Consider the following 21,218-nt stretch of genomic DNA (forward strand, 5'->3'; position numbering starts at 1 on the left):
GATTTTAACTCTGAAGATTTTGCTGTACTATTGAAAATCTGCATGAAACACTGTCGTGTTGTAATTTTAACTGCATTGTATTGCTATCTGTATTACTGTTTTCTCTGTATTTTATAAATTCTGCAAATAATTATGATTATTTTAACATTATTACTGTATAATTAAGTTTTGTTTGGTTTAGAATTTTACAACAGTATTTTTAGTATTTTCAAAATATTGCTGTAAATTGAACAAAATGTCATTGTTTTTCTATTTTTTTAGACCTTTTTTTTTTTTTTTTTTTTTTTTTTTTTTACAGTGTAACCATGACAACAGATCACAAAGGAAAATTGTGATGGGAAACATGACAGAAATCATTTGCCTACAACAGCAGACAATTATATAGTTTAGCATCATTGTATAAAAATATCTGAAATCAGAATGCAATGGCTAATCAGAACTAGGTATACAGAGATCTATGTAATAAATAAAAATCTTGAATATAATGAAAATGTAAACAAAAAGAGATGACTTTCTACATTACATTTCTTTATTTCTTAGATATTTGCCTTGGGTAATAAGGTTGCTGTATATATATACCCACACATCATATACTATTACAATCACATCTGATTCCTAATCATAACAGTACTAACATACGTAACATACTTTACTGTTTATTACTCAGTTACTCCTTTCATTGTAGTTTTACTAATAAATGATCATATCATATTGACTTCTCAAAATATCATGATACTTTACAAAGTGAATAATCCATTAACACATCTTTACAATTGTCATTGTAGACAGTATTTTAAACATCATTCAGCATACAAAACATGATGTATTTTTAAATGACTGTAAATCTCACTGATATTATTGTTTGGATCTATTCATTAATTAAATTTAATTTCATACTTTAAGGATTTAATTTAACATTTGCTGTTACCTCTGACAAAATAGTCATCATCTTAATCATCATCAGCATCTCAGTATGAATTACAGTATTGCAAACTGAAGTGAATGTGTTTAAACCTAGTGTGACCTCAAGATCAAAACCTAAATTAAAACAATGATAAACAATGTCTGCAGAACCTCAATTTGCTGTGTCCTTGTTTTGAGAATACAATTTTACAACATTACTTTAGAGAAATACAAATTACAACTCAAAAGTATGTGGAATTGCTTTCATCTTCACTCTGATTTCTGTCTAAACAGTTCTCCTCCAGCATTTTAATGAGAGTTGCCAGTGTGGTATTTGGATCCAGCAGAGTCACTAGAGGGACATTCACACCTCTATCATTGAAGATGAGATTCTGCAGAGTCATGGCTAACATTGAGTCAATGCCTAAACTGAAAAGATGAGTATCATCATTCACCTCGTCCACCTCAATACCAGCCGTTTCGCTAATCACGAACCTCAGATAATCACATGGTGAGGATGGTGTTGTGGGATCCTCAGGTCTAGGTCTAGACATGTTCACTCCAGTTTCAATCATGGCTTCCTCACCTATGTTGTACAACCGCAACATTAGTGATTTGTTCTGACTGAGAATTTTAAACCAGTTCTTTTTAAAGTTGAATTTGCACACAGCCTGTTGAGGTTTGTTAATCAAGAGGCACTGCTCAAGACTTTCATGGATTTCTGGAATCTCCAAAAGCATGATTCCCTTTGACTCCAGAAATCTTTGGACATGGACTTTGTTCAACAAAAGACCAAGATTCAAAGCCCCCCAATTAATGGACTGTCCAGAAAGCCCAATGTTTCTGCGGTACTGACAGAAAGTGTCCATGAATGTATTAGCCGCAGCATAATTAGTTTGTGAGGCATTGCCAATGAAGGCAGACATGGAGGAATAGCACACAAAGTAATCCAGATTGCACTGGATGGTAGCATGGTGAATGTTAATCACTCCATTTACTTTTGGCCTCATAACTTTCTCATAAAGAGATTTGTCAAGATGTTCAATCAGTGCATCATGCAGGACAACCGCACTGTGAAATACCCCTTTGATGGGACTGGATGGAAATAGTTTTCCAATATTAACAATCGTCTGTTCCACTTGCTCAGATACAGAAACATCACATGGCAGAGACTTAATGACAGAACCCCAACGGCTACTGACCTGACCTATCTCTTGTTGCATCTGAGGGTCTGGATTTCTTCTAGACAGAATGACAATGTTTCCTCCTCCTTTCTGCGCAATAAACTTTACTGTCTCGAAGCCCAACCCTGTTAGACCACCTGTGACAATATAGACAGAATTTTTCTTGAATAGACTGTGTTTGGGCATCACTGGAATGTCAGACAGCTGGTTCTTGTCTTCGCTGTTCAGGATGATAATGGGTAGGATCTGGCATCTAAAGTACGATTCATATGGAAGATCAGTGACTTGAGATTTCACTCTTTGAACAGGTGTTGCGTCCAAAGACAAGGACTTTCTGTCCAAATGCATGGATTTCAGCCAACGGTAGATGTGTGGCATTTGCGTTTGCAGGTACCCGTTTTGCATTATCTGGGACATGAAGAGGGCATGGAAGTAGACTTCCTTATTTGTACCTCGGAATGTTGTAGTATTGAATGGAAATTCTGTCTGGTTGTCAAAGACAAGAACAATGTCTTTGATGCCTCTGACACTGCTAGCTATTTCAGCTGTTTTTACATTATAAGGAGGTAGAAGAACAGCTCTCACAACATCACTGAAATCACAAGACAGCTGATCATCCTTCATGCTCACTCTGACATTCCAACCTGATCTGTTTGCAATAGCAATTAACATATTCATCAAAGCTGAGTCAGGAACAGTGGAGAAAATGCCCAATTTCCGTTTCTGTTTAGCTTTGGGTAAAGCCTCATGCAAGATCTCCCAAGCCAATACCATATAAGAGACACAAGGGATTTCATTCAGGAATGAAAGCGTTTTTGCTTTGCAGCAAACAGCTGCTGGAAGAACTACTTTAGTGGTGGCAGCCACAGGGTAACATGACACAACATGATCACCAACTTTAAATTTGCTGACATCTTTACCCACAGATGTGACAGTGCCACTGAAGTCAAGGGCTAAGAGCTTATGGTTTTCATTTGTGTGCTTGTTCCAGTACAGTGTCTTACCATAATTCAGGTCAGAAATGCTGACTGGGAAGTAATCTGATGAATGAACACATATTTTATTTAGATGAACCTCAATATTTTTTCCTTGAATCAGTTCAATGGAATTATCCATTTGAGTCGCTGACACATTTGTCATTATATATGGGTCAGATGTTTGCAAAATGAGGACTTCTTCATCCAACATGTGGAGGTTTCTTAAAGAGATTGCCATGGTTGGCAAAGGTGTGTGGGTGATTTCGGGTTTGAGAATTTCGCCCTCCTTCACTACCAGCTCTGGATATTTGTTAGAGGGGTATGATCTGAGGACCTGAACCAAAGCTTTGACGGCTTCAAAAGTGGCAGAGCCCATGTCAATCAGCTGGAAGGAAAGTTCTGGCAATTCAGCTGCACATGCTCTTACCATGCCTGACAGAACAAACCCAGGGTTTATGTGGTCCACTAACCTCTCAGAGCACCTAAAGGTTATTACTCTGATATCACCTGGGAAATTAAGTGCCTTGAGATATCTGACAAGCTTTCGGAAAATCTCACAACACCCGACCATGCTGTCCAAGACCTTCTCTGATTTGAGAGAGGTTAGGTCTGCATCACCCCACATGAACAAAATTTCCTGAAAGTTTTTCTTTACACTTGAAATGTTCAGTTTTGACAAAAGAAGTTCAATTCCATCTTTTAACAGCATGTTACTGTTTGAAGAAGACACGTATCTAGATATTGGGTCCAAGTACTGTTGCAAAGCATTATAAATTCCCACCTGGTCAGAAAAGACCAGTGCCGTAATCGGTGTATCAAATGTGGCAACATCAGAGATTATACTAAAATTGTTGTGGAAGAAGTACTCCTTGACCACTTGGGAACGACTTCCTAGCATTCTGATCTTCCCATGCTTGAGTTCAACTAACACCCTACCCTGTTTGTTGGCTAAGCAGCCACAAATGTCAAAATCATCTTCTCCCACATGTACTAATCTCACATATACAACCATCTCCTCTTGCAATGGTTCAAATACAGCCAGGCTTCCTATTTCCACAGGATATTGGGGTCTTATTGATACACCCTCTACAGCTCTAGGAATAAGTTGCATGATGTAATCCAAGACCACAGGGTGAAGGTGAAAGTCATGTAATTGAGGCAATATTTTCTTTGGGACCTTCACAACAGATATAGCCTCTCTAAATTCTTCCCCACAATAAATATCTGCATTATTTCTGAGGACTGACCCATACTCAAATCCTGCTTGACTTAGTAGTTTGTAGTGTTCTTCAGTAGTCATGTGGATTGTGCATCTTTTGAAAATGCAGTCTAATGAAATGAACTGTTCTTCAGGACTTCTACCTGGTTTTGCTTTTACTGTGCCAAATGCATAGACTGCAGAAGTAGACTGTATTTTGAAGTTGCATGTGTTATCAGCCAAATGATCTGATTGATCCAGCTGTACATTTAAATCTGGGGCATTCTGGGTGAAAACGAATGGACTCTGGAATGTTATGCTGAGCTGCAGAGAACTTAGTGGAACCTTAGGTTTTGCATATGCCATGTAAGTTGCTAAACCCAACTCTGCATAAAGTGCCCCAGGAATGATGGCAACCCCACTGTGCTTGTGGTCCTTCAGGAAGGCCACTGATTCAGAGGATAAATCACAGCTGAACACTGAACTGTCTGTATCCATTTGTGTAACTACTGGATGGTTGCCAGTGGGAGTAATCAACTGCAAATTTAAAGCAAAGACATCTCTCTTCACATCATCAAACTGATATTGTGGGTAGGGAATTGGTTCAGTCTCAAAACCTTTATAGAATATTTCCCAGTCCACTTTGATCCCAAGCTCAAACAGTTTGGAAACAACAGAAAGCATTGTCTCGTGATCTTTATCAGGCTGCACTGAGGGAATCACAGTGAAGTCATTTCCCAGAGTCTCAGTGATGTACCTCTGCAAAGACCTTCTTGGACCAATTTCAACAAATACCACACTCCTTTTGTTCTTAGCTGCAGACTTCACAGCTTGTTCAAATTCAACTGGCTCTCTGATATTTCTTGACCAATATTCACCAGTAATAAAATCTGAGGAACACAAACTAGCACCTGTCACTGTTGAGAACAATTCTGTCTCCAAAGTATGTCCCTGCAATGAGCCTATACTTTCTTTCACTTTGGATAAAATGGGATCCATCTTATGACTGTGGTATGCTACAGGTACACCTAAAATGTAACAATGGAACAAATCTTTTCCACTGGCTGAATTGCTCAAATTCTGTTGCAACCTGTCAATGTCATCTGCATCTCCTGAGAGGATGCATGACTGAGGGCTGTAATAAGCAGCCAGACAAACCCTTCCTGAATAAGATGGAAGAATTTTCAAGACTTCAGAAACAGCCATATTAGTGACTACCAGCATCTTGCCTCCTGTCACAGTGCTTTGCAAAGAACTGCGATAGTAGATGACTTTCACTGCATCTTCAAGTGACAGCAAACCAGAACAATGAGCTGCAGCGACTTCTCCAACAGAGGCGCCCAAAACAGAATTAGGATTGATGCCCCAGTGTTTCAGAAGTTTAAAAACAGCAACCTGAAAGGCAAACAGAAGAGGCTGGACAATCTTTGGATCAGACAGCACTGTACTTTTCTCAGATTCACTTTCCAGCATCTCCAGCAGATTGAAACTTCTATAGCTTTGCAACAGAGTTTCAATCTTCACAATTTCCTCTCTGAAAACTGGCTCTTGTTTTAGGAGCTGCTTGCACATACCCTGATATGTAACACCATTTCCACAAAACACAAAAACTAGCTTGGAGTCTGTTCTTGATGGTACAAGCTTTTTTTCTACAGCAGCAGAAAGTTTATCTTGCAGATCTGCCAATGATGATGTTTGAAATACTTTCCTGTATTTGTGTTTCAAGTGACTTCTTCTACATGCGGATGTGTACAGTAAAGACTGTAGATCTGATATTTTCCCTGCACTGATCTGTTTTGCAGTATCTTCAATGATATTTTTCATGGATTTTTCGGAGGCTGCAGAGACCACAAAATACTGATGGGATTTGCTTATCAGCTGAGCTTTTGGCTTTTGTGACTGCACACATTGTCTGACAATTACATGTGCATTTGTTCCACCAAACCCAAAGCTACTGATTCCTCCTGACCTCCCTGCTCTGCAGTCACTGACCCATTTTTCTGCTGTGGTGGGGATTTTCACATTGAGAGATTCTATGTCTATGCTGGAGTTTTCCATGGAGTAGAACATTGTTGGAACAATGGTTTCATGCTGCATCATCAAAAGAACCTTTATGAGCCCTGCAACACCTGCGGCAGATTCTGTGTGTCCAATATTGCCTTTAACAGAACCAATGATGAGTGGCCCTGACTTTTGAGGTCTTGCTTTGGCAATGACTTTTGAGATGCTGCCTGCCTCTATTGGATCTCCAATTGGAGTCCCAGTCCCATGAGCTTCAATGTACTGGACACTAGTCAGGTCAGTCTCTGTTGAGTAGATTTTTCTAAGCAGCTCCTCCTGCTGTACCATGGATGGTTTGGTGATTGGACTAACAGTGTGGCCATCTTGATTTACAGCAGTTTTGCTGATGATACCCCAAATATGATCATGATCTTCTAAAGCCTGTCAAAATACAGAAAACATATGGATGTTTCTTGCAGTAGTTTATCATTAGATACATTGCTGTCATAGTGCTGTGTTTAGATGAGACAATCTTTTTATTTACTTTTTTCAGGGGCTTTAATAGAACAACCCCGCATCCTTCACCTCTGCCATATCCATCTGCTTTGCTGCTGAAAGGTTTACACATTCCATCAGCAGAGATTAATTTTGCCTTTGAGAGAGTCACAAAAATGGTCGGCTCCAAAATACAGGTCACACCACCACACAAGGCCATTTCACAATCTCCTGTTGAGTGGAATACAGATAATTATACACCTTAATGTGCAAAAAAAGTTGATCCACAGGGTTTACATACATATTTTTGAAGACTACCTTGTTTTATGGCTTGACAAGCTAAGTGAAGGGCAACAAGGGATGAGGAGCAGGCAGAATCAATGGACAGCGAGGGGCCAGTGAAATTGAAAATGTATGAGATGCGGTTGGCAGCTATGCTCACAGCAGAACCAGTGGCACAAGTGTGGTCTATGTATTTTGGATTAGTCCTCATATTTTTCATCTCAAAGTCTCTGTTCATTAGGCCTGAAAAACAAGCAAACAAAAAACATGTTAGATATGTTAGCTGGCGATATGCTTTTATCCATAGCCACTTACTGTACATCTATTACAGTCCAACCTGAGGTTAAGTGCCTTGCGTAAGACAACAATAGTTGCAGGGCTCTGACGAGCGACATTTCAGTTACCAGCCCTTGTAGCCAACCTGTATGTTATTTGTGCCGTGACACAAAGGAATTAAAGCACAAGTGCACATGCTGAGGTCAGGACAAGTTAGTTCCCTCTTGTGAACTGGGGAATTACTGAGAAAATCTATGTGCTATTTAGCAATGCATCTTAACCAGAGGTTGTTCCGAAGGTACTTCCCATGCAGTTAGTGCATATACTGGGACCAGGACCAGCTGCACTGGGATTTAAGACACTAAATGTTACTTTATTTATCTTATATTTAGCTTATATGTTACCCAAAAATACTCCTGTTCGTGTTCCACTGGCCTTTTCCATTGGTATCCCAGCATCCTCTAGGGCCCTGTAGGTGCACTGCAACAGAAGTTTGTGCTGAGGGTCCATGGTGATTGTTTCAGCATTAGTGATGCCGAAGAACTTGTGGTCAAACTCGTTCAAGCTACAGAGAATATAAAGTAAATGATGGGGTTATTGCTTTTGGAGTTCATATACTACAGGGTTAGTTCACCCAAAAGGGACAATATCATCATCACTCATCCTCATGTGACGTAATTCCAAACCTGTATGACTTATTTTCTTCAGTGGAACACGAAAGATGATACTTTGAAAGTCAGTGGGCTCCAAACAACACTGAACCTCATTGACTTTCACTGTAAGGTGAAAAAAACCCACATTAAAGTCGTCATGAAGAGAAAGATGCGATTGTCTTTTATTCTCTACTGTGACGTCTATCCAAGTGAAACAGCATCTGAAATGAGAGGGCGGGACTTTATTTCGTCCTTCGGGAAATTATTGGATCGTTGGAAGTTGGGTGTTGCTAACAAAATGGAGGCAGATCTGAATCTGTTTGCAGTCAGTTGTGGGGGATTTCTCTCCGCCGGACTCACTGCTAGCACCATCACGTTAAGAACTTTATTTATTGAGGATGACAAGGATGAGGATAGTCACTGGCACTAAACAGCAAGAGAGTGTGCGCGATAGAGACTGACTGACTGATGGTGCATGTACAGTGGCGCAGAGCAAGTGGAGAAGAGCGAGCATTTTCGGTTCATTCCTATGGAGGTTGAGCCTCATGCTCGCACTTAAGTCAAGCGTGACGCCCAACTTCCATAGGAATGAATTTAAAAACACTGGGGTTGCGAGTGTGTCCTCCATCAGGTTGTCATTCATGAAAAAAAAATAGTTTGCCATGTCCAAAGAGTAATGTTTTCGTAATATCCTTTCAATGTTTAGGGGTACTGTAGACCCCAATGACTGGCATCAGCTTTGGTTAATGCATTGATCTCTATGCTGAAGCATGTATATGTTAACATACATCAACCTCCAGCCATATATAAAAAGAGATGGGGGGGGGGTTGGTGGAGAAGAAAAAAAAGGGCAATAACAGGGCATTATTTAAACAGACTTATCAACATAGTCAATAAAAGGGTGCCACAACTTGAAAAATAGGTATTCATTAAAAGGGTCGGAAAAACTTTTTTTCAAGGGAGAGACAAGACATCATATCACTAATCCATTGAGTATGTGTGGGTGGGAAGGGATCTTTCCACTTTAATAGTATCGCTCTACGTGCTAACAAGGAAGAGAAAGCAAGGACTTTACACATAGACGCTGACAGCCACGACTCCTCTGGAGCTACTCCACATAATGCCACCAGATGTTCTGGCTCAAAACTGTGTTTAAGAACCACCGAAAGGGTGTGAAATATTGATCGCCAGGAATGCTCTAATTTGGGGCATGTCCAGAACATGTGAATTAATGATCCCTCATCACATTTACATCTATTGCATATGGGGCGAGTACCAGGAAACATTTTAGCTAGTTTAACTTTGGATATATGAGCTCTGTGTACTACTTTGAACTGTATAAGTGAATGGCGAGCACACATTGATGATGAGTGGACCTGTTTGAGAATACAGTTCCATGTGTCTTCAGAAAGTGGTCTGTCAAGGTCTTCCTCCCAAGCTCTCTTTATGTTATTTAGAGAAGAAGATGCCAAATTGGTCATTAAATTATAAATAATGGAAATTAAGCCCTTGGCTACTATGTTACATGAGAGGAAATTATCCAAAGGATTTTCAGAGGGCATCGCTGGGAAGTCTGATACAAGTGACTTAACATAATGCCTTATTTGCAAGACTCTAAAGAAATCTGACTAAGTAAGACCAAAACATAATGATAACTGTTCATAGGAAGCCAATTTTTAAATGATCCGTCTTGCATTGAAGGTGAAAAAAAGTGATAACGGGCAACAGGGCTAAGAAGAGAAGGATCCTGAAAACCAAATGATTTCCTGAATTGAGTCCAGATCCTCAACGAGTGTTTTACCACTGGGCAATCAACCGGAGTACAAGAGATGGATTGTAATTTAATTGCAAGAAGTGCTGGAAGGGAAATTTGCTTGTGGGCATTTATGTCCATGTCCACCCAGGATGGTCTATTGGGCAATAGGTGATAATGCCACCAATACAGTATGTTTCGTATGTTCCCTGCCCAGTAGTAAAACTTAAAGTTGGGTAAGGACATACCACCATTGCTTCTAGACCTCTGAAGGTATGCTTAATGCAGGCGGTGGTGCTTACCATTCCAAATAAATGCAGAAATAACAGTCCAAGGATTTAAAAAATGACAGGGGAATAAATAGAGGTAAACAACAAAAAAGATAAAGAAATTTAGGGAGCACCACCACCTTAACCCTCTGGAGTCTGAGGCTGATTTGGGGCTTGGAGAAGTTTTGACATGCCCTGACATTTGTGCTTTTTTCAGTTAGGGCTAGTTCATAAACATATTAATGGCAAAAGTGTCATTACACTGTATTCAGCACAAACTAGGCTACCATAATATGTGAGGAACATGTATGTACATGTTTGTGTTTTTGAAGGAATAACGTTTATGCGTGGTTATTGAAAAAACAAAAAACTTAAGTCACTGAATTAGGCCAAAAAAAGTATATTAAATCTGTGTTCATAAGACTTCTGGGTATTGGAGATTGTAGACTAGAGTTTTTGCTTCAGAATTATGTAAAAATTATGCTGCCTACTCCTTCATATAAAACAATATATTGATTTAGTTTTTGTAACACACTTTTTGTCAAGAAACACAGTATGTGTGGAGGCGTGAATCATCATGAATAATGGGTCATTTACACATGAGAAGACAAAAGAATCACATAATAATGACCTGAAATGACTTGCATATTAATGAGGCCTTTTCTTTAGAGAGAATTTTTGCTTTTCTTTAGAGAGCCTTCTTTTATTAGCATCATAAGAAATAATTTGGCCTCTTATATATGCCTTGAGGGCCTCCCATACTATTGAATCTGAAACTTCGGCCAGTTTTTTGACACTTAGAAAAAAAGAAATTTGGTCAGCAACAAAGGAAACAAAATTCTTATCTGCCAAGAGGGAAGAATTAAAACACCAGTTCCTCCTAGGGGAAGGCAAATTCAGAAAGGTCATGTCAAGAATAAGAGGAGCATGGTCCGATATAATAAGACGTTGATATGTGCAAGACCGAACTCTAGGAATTAAACCGTTGTCCAGAATAAAATAATCAATCAGAGAGTAAGAGTGATGGACATTTGAAAAATAAAGAATATTCTCTCTTTTTGGGGTACAAAAGCTGCCAAAGCTCAGACAGATCATATTCAGGAAAAAAAACGTACTCGGTTACTAACGTAACCTCGGTTCCCTGAGATACGGAACGAGTACTGCGTATGGGGAAAGGTCTCCCTTTTTCCCCGCTGCTGAAGCCTTTTTCAATAACGCAGTGTAACTGCACCGTCATTGGTTCACTCATAGACAAGTTGTTGAACCAATGGAGGCGCGGCATAGCTGCGCGGCCTATGGCGACAAAGCGCGCGAATGTTCCCGCCGAAATGGGCGGGGTTAAGGGCTATATAAGCGGGCGTTTCGCCATAGGACTTCAGTGTCAATCGACTGAAGCGACGACCCTGAGCCGCAGCCTCGTGGCACGGCAAGTGACGCAGTACTCGTTCCGTATCTCAGGGAACCGAGGTTACGTTAGTAACCGAGTACGTTCCCTTTCGATACTTCACTCGTACTGCGTATGGGGAACGAATTCAACCACGCTGTGCCACGGCTGGGAACGATATAGCTTGCATTTGGTCAACCAAGAGGGGGCCAAGAAGACAAGCAAGAAGGCAAAGCCTAACCGAACCCATGGTTACACTTAAGGAAGATACTTCCTGGGATGGAGTGAAGCGGAACTCGTCGGAGGCCGCTAATCACATCGAGATGATAGAACCTGACAAAGGTGGGCGGCGAAGACCAACCGGCCGCCTCACAGATGTCTTGGATGGAAACTCCATTGGACCAAGCCCACGAGGAAGCCATTCCTCTAGTGGAGTGGGCCCTGACTCCTATGGGGCAGTTAGTACCCAGTGAGGAGTAGCACAGGTTAATAGCATCCACTATCCAACGGGAGATGCGCTGTTTCGAGACCGGAGACCCTTTGGTGCGGCCGCCAAAACAAACAAAGAGCTGATCCGACTGCCTAAAGGACCGCGATCGCTCTATGTAGGTCCTCAATGCCCTGACTGGGCAGAGTAGCTCCAGCTCCAGTTCGTCCGCCGAGGGAAGAAGAGCAGAGAGCGAAATGACCTGAGCTCTAAACGGAGTTGAGAGCACCTTAGGAACGTAGCCATGCCTAGGTTTCAGAACGACCTTAGAGTCACCAGGCCCGAATTCGAGGCATGCAGGGTTCACAGAGAGAGCCTGCAAATCGCCGACACGCTTAACCGATGCTAGTGCTAGTAGCAGAGCGGTTTTTAGCGTTAGGGGCCTGAGGTCGGCTGAACCCATTGGTTCAAATGGGGCTCCCTTTAAGGCCCTGAGGACCAACGAGAGGTCCCAGGGGGGAACAGTGAGAGGGCGGGGAGGATTCAATCGCCTAGCACCCCTCAAAAAACGGATCACAAGCCCGTTTCGTCCCACTGGCTGGCCAGCAATAGAAGCGTGGAATGCCGCAATGGCTGCTACGTAAACCTTAAGCGTGGAAGGGGTGCGCCCCATTCCCAAGCGCTCTTGGAGGAAAGACAGTATGGAAGATACGTCACTCTCCACAGGGTCTATGTTGCGTGCCGAACACCAATCAACAAAGACTGACCACTTCTGGTCGTAGAGGCGTCTCGTGGACGGGGCTCTAGCCTGAGAAATGGTATTTAGGACGTCCCCGGGGAGGCTAGTCGGCTCCCATCGAGGGACCAGAGGTGCAGAGCCCAGAGCTCCGGCTGTGGGTGCCAGATTGTTCTGTTTGCCTGAGAGAGGAGGTCCCGTCTCAGGGGAATCGGCCACGGGGCTCCCAGGGAGAGCCTGAATAGCTCTGAGGACCAAACCTGGTTCCTCCAAAGCGGGGCGACCAGAAGGACTCTGTGCTGGTCTTCTCTGATGCGCCTGATGACCTGGGGGATCAGTGTGATCGGAGGGAAAGCGTAAAGGAGCGTGCTGGGCCATGTGTGGGCCAGAGCATCTACTTCCTTCGAGAAAAATATTGGGCAATGAGAGTTGTCTTCTGAGGCGAAGAGGTCTATCTCTGCCTTCCCGAAGAACTCCCAGATCTTGAGGACCACTTGGGGGTGGAGCATCCACTCGTCGGAGGGGATGTTGCTCCGTGACAACATGTCCGCACCCAGATTGTTCCTGCCAGGAACATGAGTCGCTCTGAGCGACTGAAGCCTCGGAAGAGCCCATTCCAGAAGACGTTTCGCCAGAGCGCATAAGCGGCTGGACGAGAGACCGCCTTGGTGGTTCAAGTATGACACCACAGTCATACTGTCTGACCGAACTAGGACATGACGTCCCGTCAAGTAAGCCTGAAAGAACTGAAGGGCCTTCATCACTGCTAGCATCTCTAGACAGTTGATGTGTAGACGGCTTTCGTCGTGGCTCCACGAGCCGAAGGCCGGTCTGCCCTCGCACACAGCGCCCCAGCCCAAGTTGGAGGCGTCTGTTGAGAGCACCGTCCTTCGTGAGACCGCCTGTAAAGGGACTCCGCGCTCGAACCATACTGGATCCATCCAAGGTTTCAGGGCTAGAAGACAGGCCTGATTGACCTTGAGACATAAGCGGCCGTGCCGCCAGGCGCTGGGAGGAACCCGGAACTTCAACCAGTACTGAAGAGGCCGCATCCGAAGAAGGCCGAGCTGCAGCACCGGGGAGGCGGAAGCCATCAGCCCTAGCAGCCTCTGGAAAAACTTCAGAGGGAGATAGGCTTTGTTCGTGACAGATGCTGTGAGCTGCTGAATTGCCGCGCTCTGGCGAGACTACTGCCGTCATACGGACCGAGTCGAAAACTGCTCCCAGAAACGAGATTCGTTGAGTGGGGCATAGCGAGCTCTTGGCTAAGTTGACCCTGAGACCCAGACATTGTAGATGGCTGAGGAGCACGGATCTGTGGTGTTCCAGCTCGTCTTGCAAACGGGCTAAGATGAGCCAGTCGTCGAGATAATTCAGAACCCGGATTCCCATCTGCCTCAGAGGGGAAAGAGCCGCGTCCATGCACTTGGTGAAAGTGCGAGGAGCCAGAGACAGCCCGAAGGGCAGGACCGTATATTGGTACGCCACCCCCTCGTATGCGAATCTCAAGAATCGTCTGTGACGGGGGGCTATCTGGATGTGAAAATACGCATCCTTCAGGTCCAGCGAGCAGAACCAGTCCTCGGGGCAGATGTGCGCGAGGATCTGCTTCAGCGTCAGCATTTTGAACTTCCGTCTCATGAGGGAGTGATTCAAAAGTCTGAGGTCTAGGATGGGTCTGAGACCGCCATCCTTTTTGGGGACCAGAAAGTAGCGGCTGTAAAAGCCTGTCTCGCTCTCTGATGGGGGAACTGTTTCCACAGCTCCCTTTTCCAGCAATGACATAACTTCGGCCCGGAGGACATGAGCGTCGCCCAGATTGACCGATGTTTGAAGCACCCCGGCGAAGCGAGGGGGCCGTCGTGCAAACTGGAGCGAGTAGCCCTGGTTTACGATCCCCATAACCCATTCTGACACATCGGGGATGGCCTGCCAGGCCTCGGCCCGAGTGGCAAGGGGTTGAATGATGTTTGGTGACAGACCGCCGTTGAGGGGGTCGTACACCGAGAGGGGTGGAAGAGGAAATTTGCTCTTTTTGTGATGAGGTAAAATATAGTTCACCGTGAAAACGGCGTTTGGAGTGGGCGCAACAGGTGTGGGCCCAGCTGTCACTTGGAGCATGTTTCCCACGCCCGGAAATAAACGAGGCGGAGGGGAAATTACTCATGGGAGCTTTTGGGGCAGTCCGGTCGTAACGGGACGATCCCCCATCCTCTTCCTTCCTGACGAATCAGGACGACTTCGGAGGCACCGGGTCCAGCACAATCTTGGGCCGGGGTCCCTGGCGTCTCGGGAAGGGAGGGCGCTTCGCAGGGCGCGAGCGCTGGCGATGCTCCTGGGGTGGCGCTGCCTGTGTTGCAGGTGGGGCTGGCTTGTTCTGCTGAGCCGGCGCAGTCCTGGGGCGGCTAGACGCAGAAGCGGAGCTGGAGCGCTTTGGCAAGAAATGCCTCATAGCCTGAGACGATTTCTGCGCGGCAGTAAAGCGCTCAGTGAAGCCTTCCACTGCAGGCCCGAAGAGACCAGAAGGAGAGACCGGGGCGTCTAAGAAGGCCGTCTTGCCGTCTTGATCTCTGTAAGGTTGAGCCACAGGTGGCGCTCCAACACGACCAGGCTGGCCATGGAACGACCAATGGCCTGGGCCGTAGCTTTCGTGGCTCGCAGGGCAAGATCAGTGGCGCTGCGTAGATCCTTGAAAGCCGGCGCGTCGATTCCAGACTCGTCCAATGAGCGGAGGAGTTTGGCCTGGAAGACCTGAAATATGGCCATGGTATGGAGTGCGGAGGCAGCCTGGCCCGCCGAGGTGTAAGCCCGTCCAGCCAGTGTAGAAGTGGTGCGACAGGGCTTGGAAGGAAGGGCCCTCTTCGTTTTCCAACCCACAGCCGCGGGAGGACAGAGGTGAGCAGCCACCGCTTCGTCTTGGGGTGGCAGATGCTCGTATCCCTTCTGCTCGGCGCCGTCGACGGCGGTGAGGGTGGAGCGGTGCGTAGTGTGGAGGCGGGCGGAGTAAGGAGCGCGCCACGACTTCGTCAGCTCTTCGTGGACCTCAGGAAAGAAGGGCGCTGAACGCTGGCAAGGTGCTTGGCGGCGGCCTGGCAGGAACCATTCGTCCAGGCGGCTGCGAGACGGCTCCTCTGGAGGGGCCCACTCGAGGTCCAGCTCCTCTACGGCTCGAGACAGGATGCGGAAGAGCTCGGCATCCATGCCCTGGCCATGCTCAATGGGTTCCAAGGGAGGTGGTGGAGCGGGGTCTTCCGGCTCGCCAGCCCATCCTTCCCCTTCGGAAGCCGCAAGCGACATGGAGTCATCTTGTTCGTCGTCCGTTCCCCCGAATGAGACGAGGTCACTTGCTTCCGCGGAGGGACGCTGCTCAGGGCGGGAGAACAGAACGGGAGAGAGTTCCCTAGGAGGAGAGGGCGAGGCACGCGGGGGCTGGGCCGGCGTGAGCTCGCTCAACTCCGGGCGCTGAGTCGCTCTACCCCGCTGTCTCTTCCTAGCCGGCTCGCGGGAGGAAGGAGACGGGAGGGCGCGAGCGGCGAGATCGCCCTCCGTGAAGAAGGCGACCCGCGAGTGCAGGGAAGCGAGACTCATGCACTCGCAGTGCGGGCATGAGTCTCCAGCGAGCGCGCCGTCCGCATGGGGCTTGCCCAGGCAGGCGACACACTCGCTGTGTCCATCGTCGTCGTGCAGGGGGGCCCTGCACGTACCACATGAGTGGCGGGGCATCGTAAGACGCCGCTGCCATGAAAACGGCAATTGGGTGGCTCTTTTAGAGCGGCGAGGGCCGCGGAAGCTCTGGAAGCGGTTAAAACCGCTGAATCGCTCTTTTAGAGCGGCGTTAAGCCGCGGGTGAAGCTCTCAGGCGGCGCGCCGGATGGCGACAGGGGACGCACAGGAAGCGGCCGGGAGCGGGAAGCGGGAGGCGGCGACTCTGCGACGGCGCTGGAAGCTGCAGTCTGCGAGGGCGCCGGCGCTGTCCTCAACCGGCGAGTCCAGGCGAGTCCGCTGCGGGAGCCACTTCAGACGGCAGCGAGAGCAGGAAGGCGGCGAGCTTCTTCGGCTTCAGGCGGAGATCAGCGAAGAGAAGTAGAGGTCGTCGCTGAAGGAGAAAACATTGAAGTCCTATGGCGAAACGCCCGCTTATATAGCCCTTAACCCCGCCCATTTCGGCGGGAACATTCGCGCGCTTTGTCGCCATAGGCCGCGCAGCTATGCCGCGCCGCCATTGGTTCAACAACTTGTCTATGAGTGAACCAATGACGGTGCAGTTACACTGCGTTATTGAAAAAGGCTTCAGCAGCGGGGAAAAAGGGAGACCTTTCCCCATACGCAGTACGAGTAAAGTATCGAAAGGGAACTATTTAGATAAATGGAGAATTTGCCTGCATTGCATGGCTTAGATGATGAACGGTTCATCACCGGATCAAGACAACAATTAAAGTCTCCCCCAATAATAAGAGAATGGGAATTTAGATCAGGAATAAGAGAAAGAGTATGTTTGAAAAAACTGACATCATCGAAATTTGGGGCATAAAAATTAGCTTAAGTTAAACTCTTATCGCATAATGTGCCTACAACAATTACATAGAGCCCATTCTTATCTGATATAATATCATTTGGTACAAAGGGTATATTTTTATTCATCAAAATAGCCACACCTCTTGCCCTTGCCTGAAAAGAAGAATGAAAGATTTGCCCCTCCCATCCACGATTTAGATGATTTTGATCCATACTACGTAAATGAGTTTCTTGCAAGAAACTCTTTTTCTCTTCACAGCATAGTTTAAGCCCTTGACATTCCAACTCAAAAATCTCAACTCTCTACCCATTAAAGCAGTGTTTCTCAACTCCAGTCCTCGGGACCCACTGCTCTGCACATTTTGTATGTATCCCTTATTTAACACACCTGATTTAGATCATCAGCTCGTTAGGAGAGACTTCATGAACTGAATTGAGTGTGTCAGATAAGAGAGACATACAAAATGTGCAGAGCAGTGGGTCCCGAGGACTGGAGTTGAGAACCACTGCATTAAAGTACAAATCAGAGGAATGTGATCGGATAATGAAAAAAAAAAATACAAAAATACAAAAAGTAAAACAACATAAAAACAAGGGAACAAGAAATGTAAGTGCAAAGCCAGCCTGACACCACCCCATAAAAAACCCCAACCCTCCCACTAAATCAACCCAACCCTCCCACTAAATCAACCCAACCCTCAAAAAACATTACAGTAAAAGCCGAACCCCCTAGAACAATAACTAAGTATTTTGCACACTTCCTTATTTCACCTTACCTTATATAATCCTCAATCCCTTCAAGCAAAATATCCTCATGATATAACATATAGATAACATTACATCAAGTAGTAGGCTTAACGTATGAGCAGAACCATGGCATAACGATCCTTAGCTCAAACAAACATATTACCAATAAAATAGTAACATGGCAAATCAAAATAAATAAGTAAAACTGAAAAGAGAAATAAGAATCTCCTCTAAAGTGAATGAAATTTGTAATCTAAACCATGCTAACAGTAATTATGAAAACATCAAAAAATAAATGAAAAAAATGTATAGCAAATATAATTGAGCAAGTGAACAGCATGAGCCAGTCATTAGAAACGCAGGAAAAGTCCGCACGATGTAAAGCACTGTAAATGAATAGTAAACTATTCATGTAATGTCAGAAAACCCAGAAAAAAAACATCTGGTATTTTTAAGTCAATGTTGTCCAGCAGTTCCGTATAACACAGTACAGTCAATGATCGCTAGACTCCAAGAGGCGCTACGGTGAGCCGTCAAATATTTCTTGGCATCATCGACCGATGCAAGCAGCTTTTGCTCACCTTCCTTGGTCAAGATCCTCAGCCTTGCAGGGAAAAGAAGAGATGGCCTGAATCCCAGATTGTAAAGCTCTGCCATTACACCACGATATTGAGCGTGCTGCTCCAGAACTTCTGAACTATAGTCATCGTAGATGGCGATCGGTTTGCGCCCTGTCAAGTTCTGGGGGTGACGGCAAAATCTGCTCACCCATTATTTCGGACAGCATCTCGGAAAAGAACAATGTGGGTCGAGGACCCTCAACAGACTCCGGTAAGCCAATTATCCTTATATTATTGCGCCAACTGCGTCCCTCCAAGTCTGCTGTTTTGGCCTTGAGCTTAGTGTAGTTCTCAGTTAGTTCGGTACATACCGCTTCCAATGAGTGAATTCGCTTGCTAAGGAGATCTGCGTTGGATTCTAGTGATGCTATTCGTGGTCCATGGTCCGACACCGCCGCCTGGACAAGGTCAAGTTTTGCATATAACGATGTCAAAGCGGTTTTGAAAACGGCAGAGAGCGCAGCTCTGTGGTCTTCCAATAAGCTAGTCAAGACCGACATGCTAACCTCGCTGCAATTGCTGGATCTCATGGTGTAATATCACAAGGTTGGTAATGCAAAATATTAAAGGATTAGTTCACTATTAAATAAACTTTTGCTGATAAATTACTCACCCCCATGTTATCCAAGATTTTCATGTCTTTCTTTCTTCAGTCGAAAAGAAATTTTTTTAATGAAAACATTCCATGATTTTTCTCCATATAATGGACTTCAATGGGCAACAAATGGTTCAAGGTCCAAATGACAGTTTCATTGCAGCTTCAAAGGGCTTTATAGTTTTATTAGCACAAATGCTCGCCTTGCTCTGATCTGCGATGCGTGTTCGTGACGTCAAGTAATACACAATTACATTGAAAAGGTCACGCTTGACGTAGGCAGAAGTACTGAGTCAGTGTTTACAAGTTGAACGTGCAAATACTAAGCCTGCGTCTCAATGTGCATACTATACATCCTAAATAGTATGTGACATTAGTAATATTCAATACTATTTAGGGCAAATAGGGTGGATAGTATGTACATTGGGATGCAGAGTAAGTCAAACGGCGTTTACAAAAAAAGGTAAAACAACGATGTCGGACAATTTTGAGATTCGAGGAGAAGATGAGATGGAGTTTTTCGCCCTGCCCGACCTTTTTGAACCGGAATACACATAGGAAGAAATTAGGCAGATGTAAGAGACTGCTGTGGTGACACACACCTCTCAAGCATCGGGCAGACTAACAAGACGTGGTGGTGCACATGTGGCAAATGCCAACCATTGCCAACAAAGGAAGAATCTCAATGCTGCCATGACTGGACCATTTCAATCCCGCCATTAGAATCAGTCAGTGAGTCAGCTAGTGAGACCCTGTTTCCATCTCACTGCATTACCGGACAAAATGGTTCCCTTTCGTGGGAACTATTGACGCTGCGTGACAACGCATTGAGAACCTTCTGCGTGATGTCGTCACTGAAGCACTCATGTATCTAGCCAATCACGGACCAGGAAACTATAAAGCACACCCGGATGCAGAGCACGCTAGCTTCTGTGTCTTCAGCAAGCGCTCTATGTTATCTTGTGTGTCTTATTTGGTGTTGTTTGTCTCGCTATTATTGCCACAAACGTTATCTCTTCGTCTGAGGACAAGAGTTTTGCAGTTTTGCAGTTTTCATATATATTGTGAATAAGACACGAGTTAAAATGGCGGAAGGCAGACATTTCAGGCAGTGTGTTCACCCATGCACACGCTACATTCCTGATGGGGACACCCATGAGATGTGTTTTGTCTGCCTGGGGGTTGAGCATGCACAGTCAGCTCTCGAGGGGGCTGTCTGTGTCCACTGTGAAAAGCTCACCCTCAGAGTTTTAATAATAATAATAAAACTCTTTAATAATAAAGAGGGTGCTTCGGTTGGCATTCTCCGCAGATCGGGTCCCGCTGTCACCGAGGCACAGCGGCGGCTTCATTCGTGGGGTTCGCAAATGGAGCTGGCAGAGGGGGTTGAGACGGGCCCAGCCTTATCTCACCCTTTACCTGCCAGCCCCAGTGCCTCTTCTCAGGCAGCGGAAGCACGCGTAGCGGTTTCTTCCCCCCAGAGAGAGGCACCAGCGCTTCGCCTCTCTTCCTCCGAGGAGGTTGATGTGGTGAGCGTTGGGGAAGAGGAACCGCCATCCACTTCCCCAGCATATGAGGAGCTCCTGGAGGTAGTGACCAGGGCTGTGGCCAAATTAAAAATTGACTGGCCAGCAGAGCGGGCAGACACAAGACCTAAGAGTAAACTGGATGAGCGCTTTCTGCCCCCTTGGTCACTACCCCAGCGTCGGGGTTTGCCTTTCTTTCCCGACCTCCACTCCGAGGTGAAACAACAAGGCTATGCGGCGATGCCTCGGGTGGAAGAGACGCTTGCGGGCTATCTCTCCCCTGAGTCTGCATCATCGCTGAAAACCCCGACATTGCCCACCAAGCTTGATGTGGTCTTTAGTGGCTTGGTGGGCAATGTCGGGGTTTTCAGCGACGATGCAGACTCAGGGGAGAGATAGCCCGCAAGCGTCTCTTCCACCCGAGGCATCGCCGCATAGCCTTGTTGTTTCAGCCCCACGATATTACTGTACACTGAGGTCTGGGGGCTGAACACTCGATATGAAGCAGGCCTTTTCCACAACCTCGACACCTTGGAGTGGAGGTCGGGAAAGAAAGGCAAACCCTGACGCTGGGGTAGTGACCAAGCGGGCAGAAAGCGCTCATCCAAAGATTACACGGCAGCAGGTCAGGCTGCGGCATGTTTGCACACCATGTCGCTTTTACAAGCATATCAAGC

The 21,218-nt window shown here is 45.6% G+C and overlaps 1 protein-coding gene across 4 annotated transcripts in view; it reads right to left on the reverse strand.

The window, feature by feature from the left end:
• Window positions 1-517: 517 nt before the first annotated feature.
• Window positions 518-21,218, reverse strand: part of LOC137024668 (mycocerosic acid synthase-like polyketide synthase) — a 34,820-nt gene continuing 14,119 nt past the window's right edge. For 3 of the 4 annotated variants that reach the window (XM_067392467.1, XM_067392468.1, XM_067392466.1), the window contains 4 exons: window positions 7,721-7,881; window positions 7,077-7,283; window positions 6,808-6,989; window positions 518-6,704 (listed from right to left, as the gene is read on the reverse strand). In XM_067392467.1, the coding sequence (XP_067248568.1) occupies window positions 1,146-6,704; window positions 6,808-6,989; window positions 7,077-7,283; window positions 7,721-7,881 (6,109 nt within the window). In that variant the 3' untranslated portion in view covers window positions 518-1,145. Of the gene's footprint in view, window positions 6,705-6,807; window positions 6,990-7,076; window positions 7,284-7,720; window positions 7,882-8,002; window positions 8,623-21,218 lie in introns of those variants that run through there. The other variant, XM_067392469.1, reaches the window with a different exon arrangement.

This window comes from Chanodichthys erythropterus, chromosome 8 (genome assembly GCF_024489055.1).
Source record: "Chanodichthys erythropterus isolate Z2021 chromosome 8, ASM2448905v1, whole genome shotgun sequence".
Lineage (NCBI taxonomy): Eukaryota > Metazoa > Chordata > Actinopteri > Cypriniformes > Xenocyprididae > Chanodichthys > Chanodichthys erythropterus.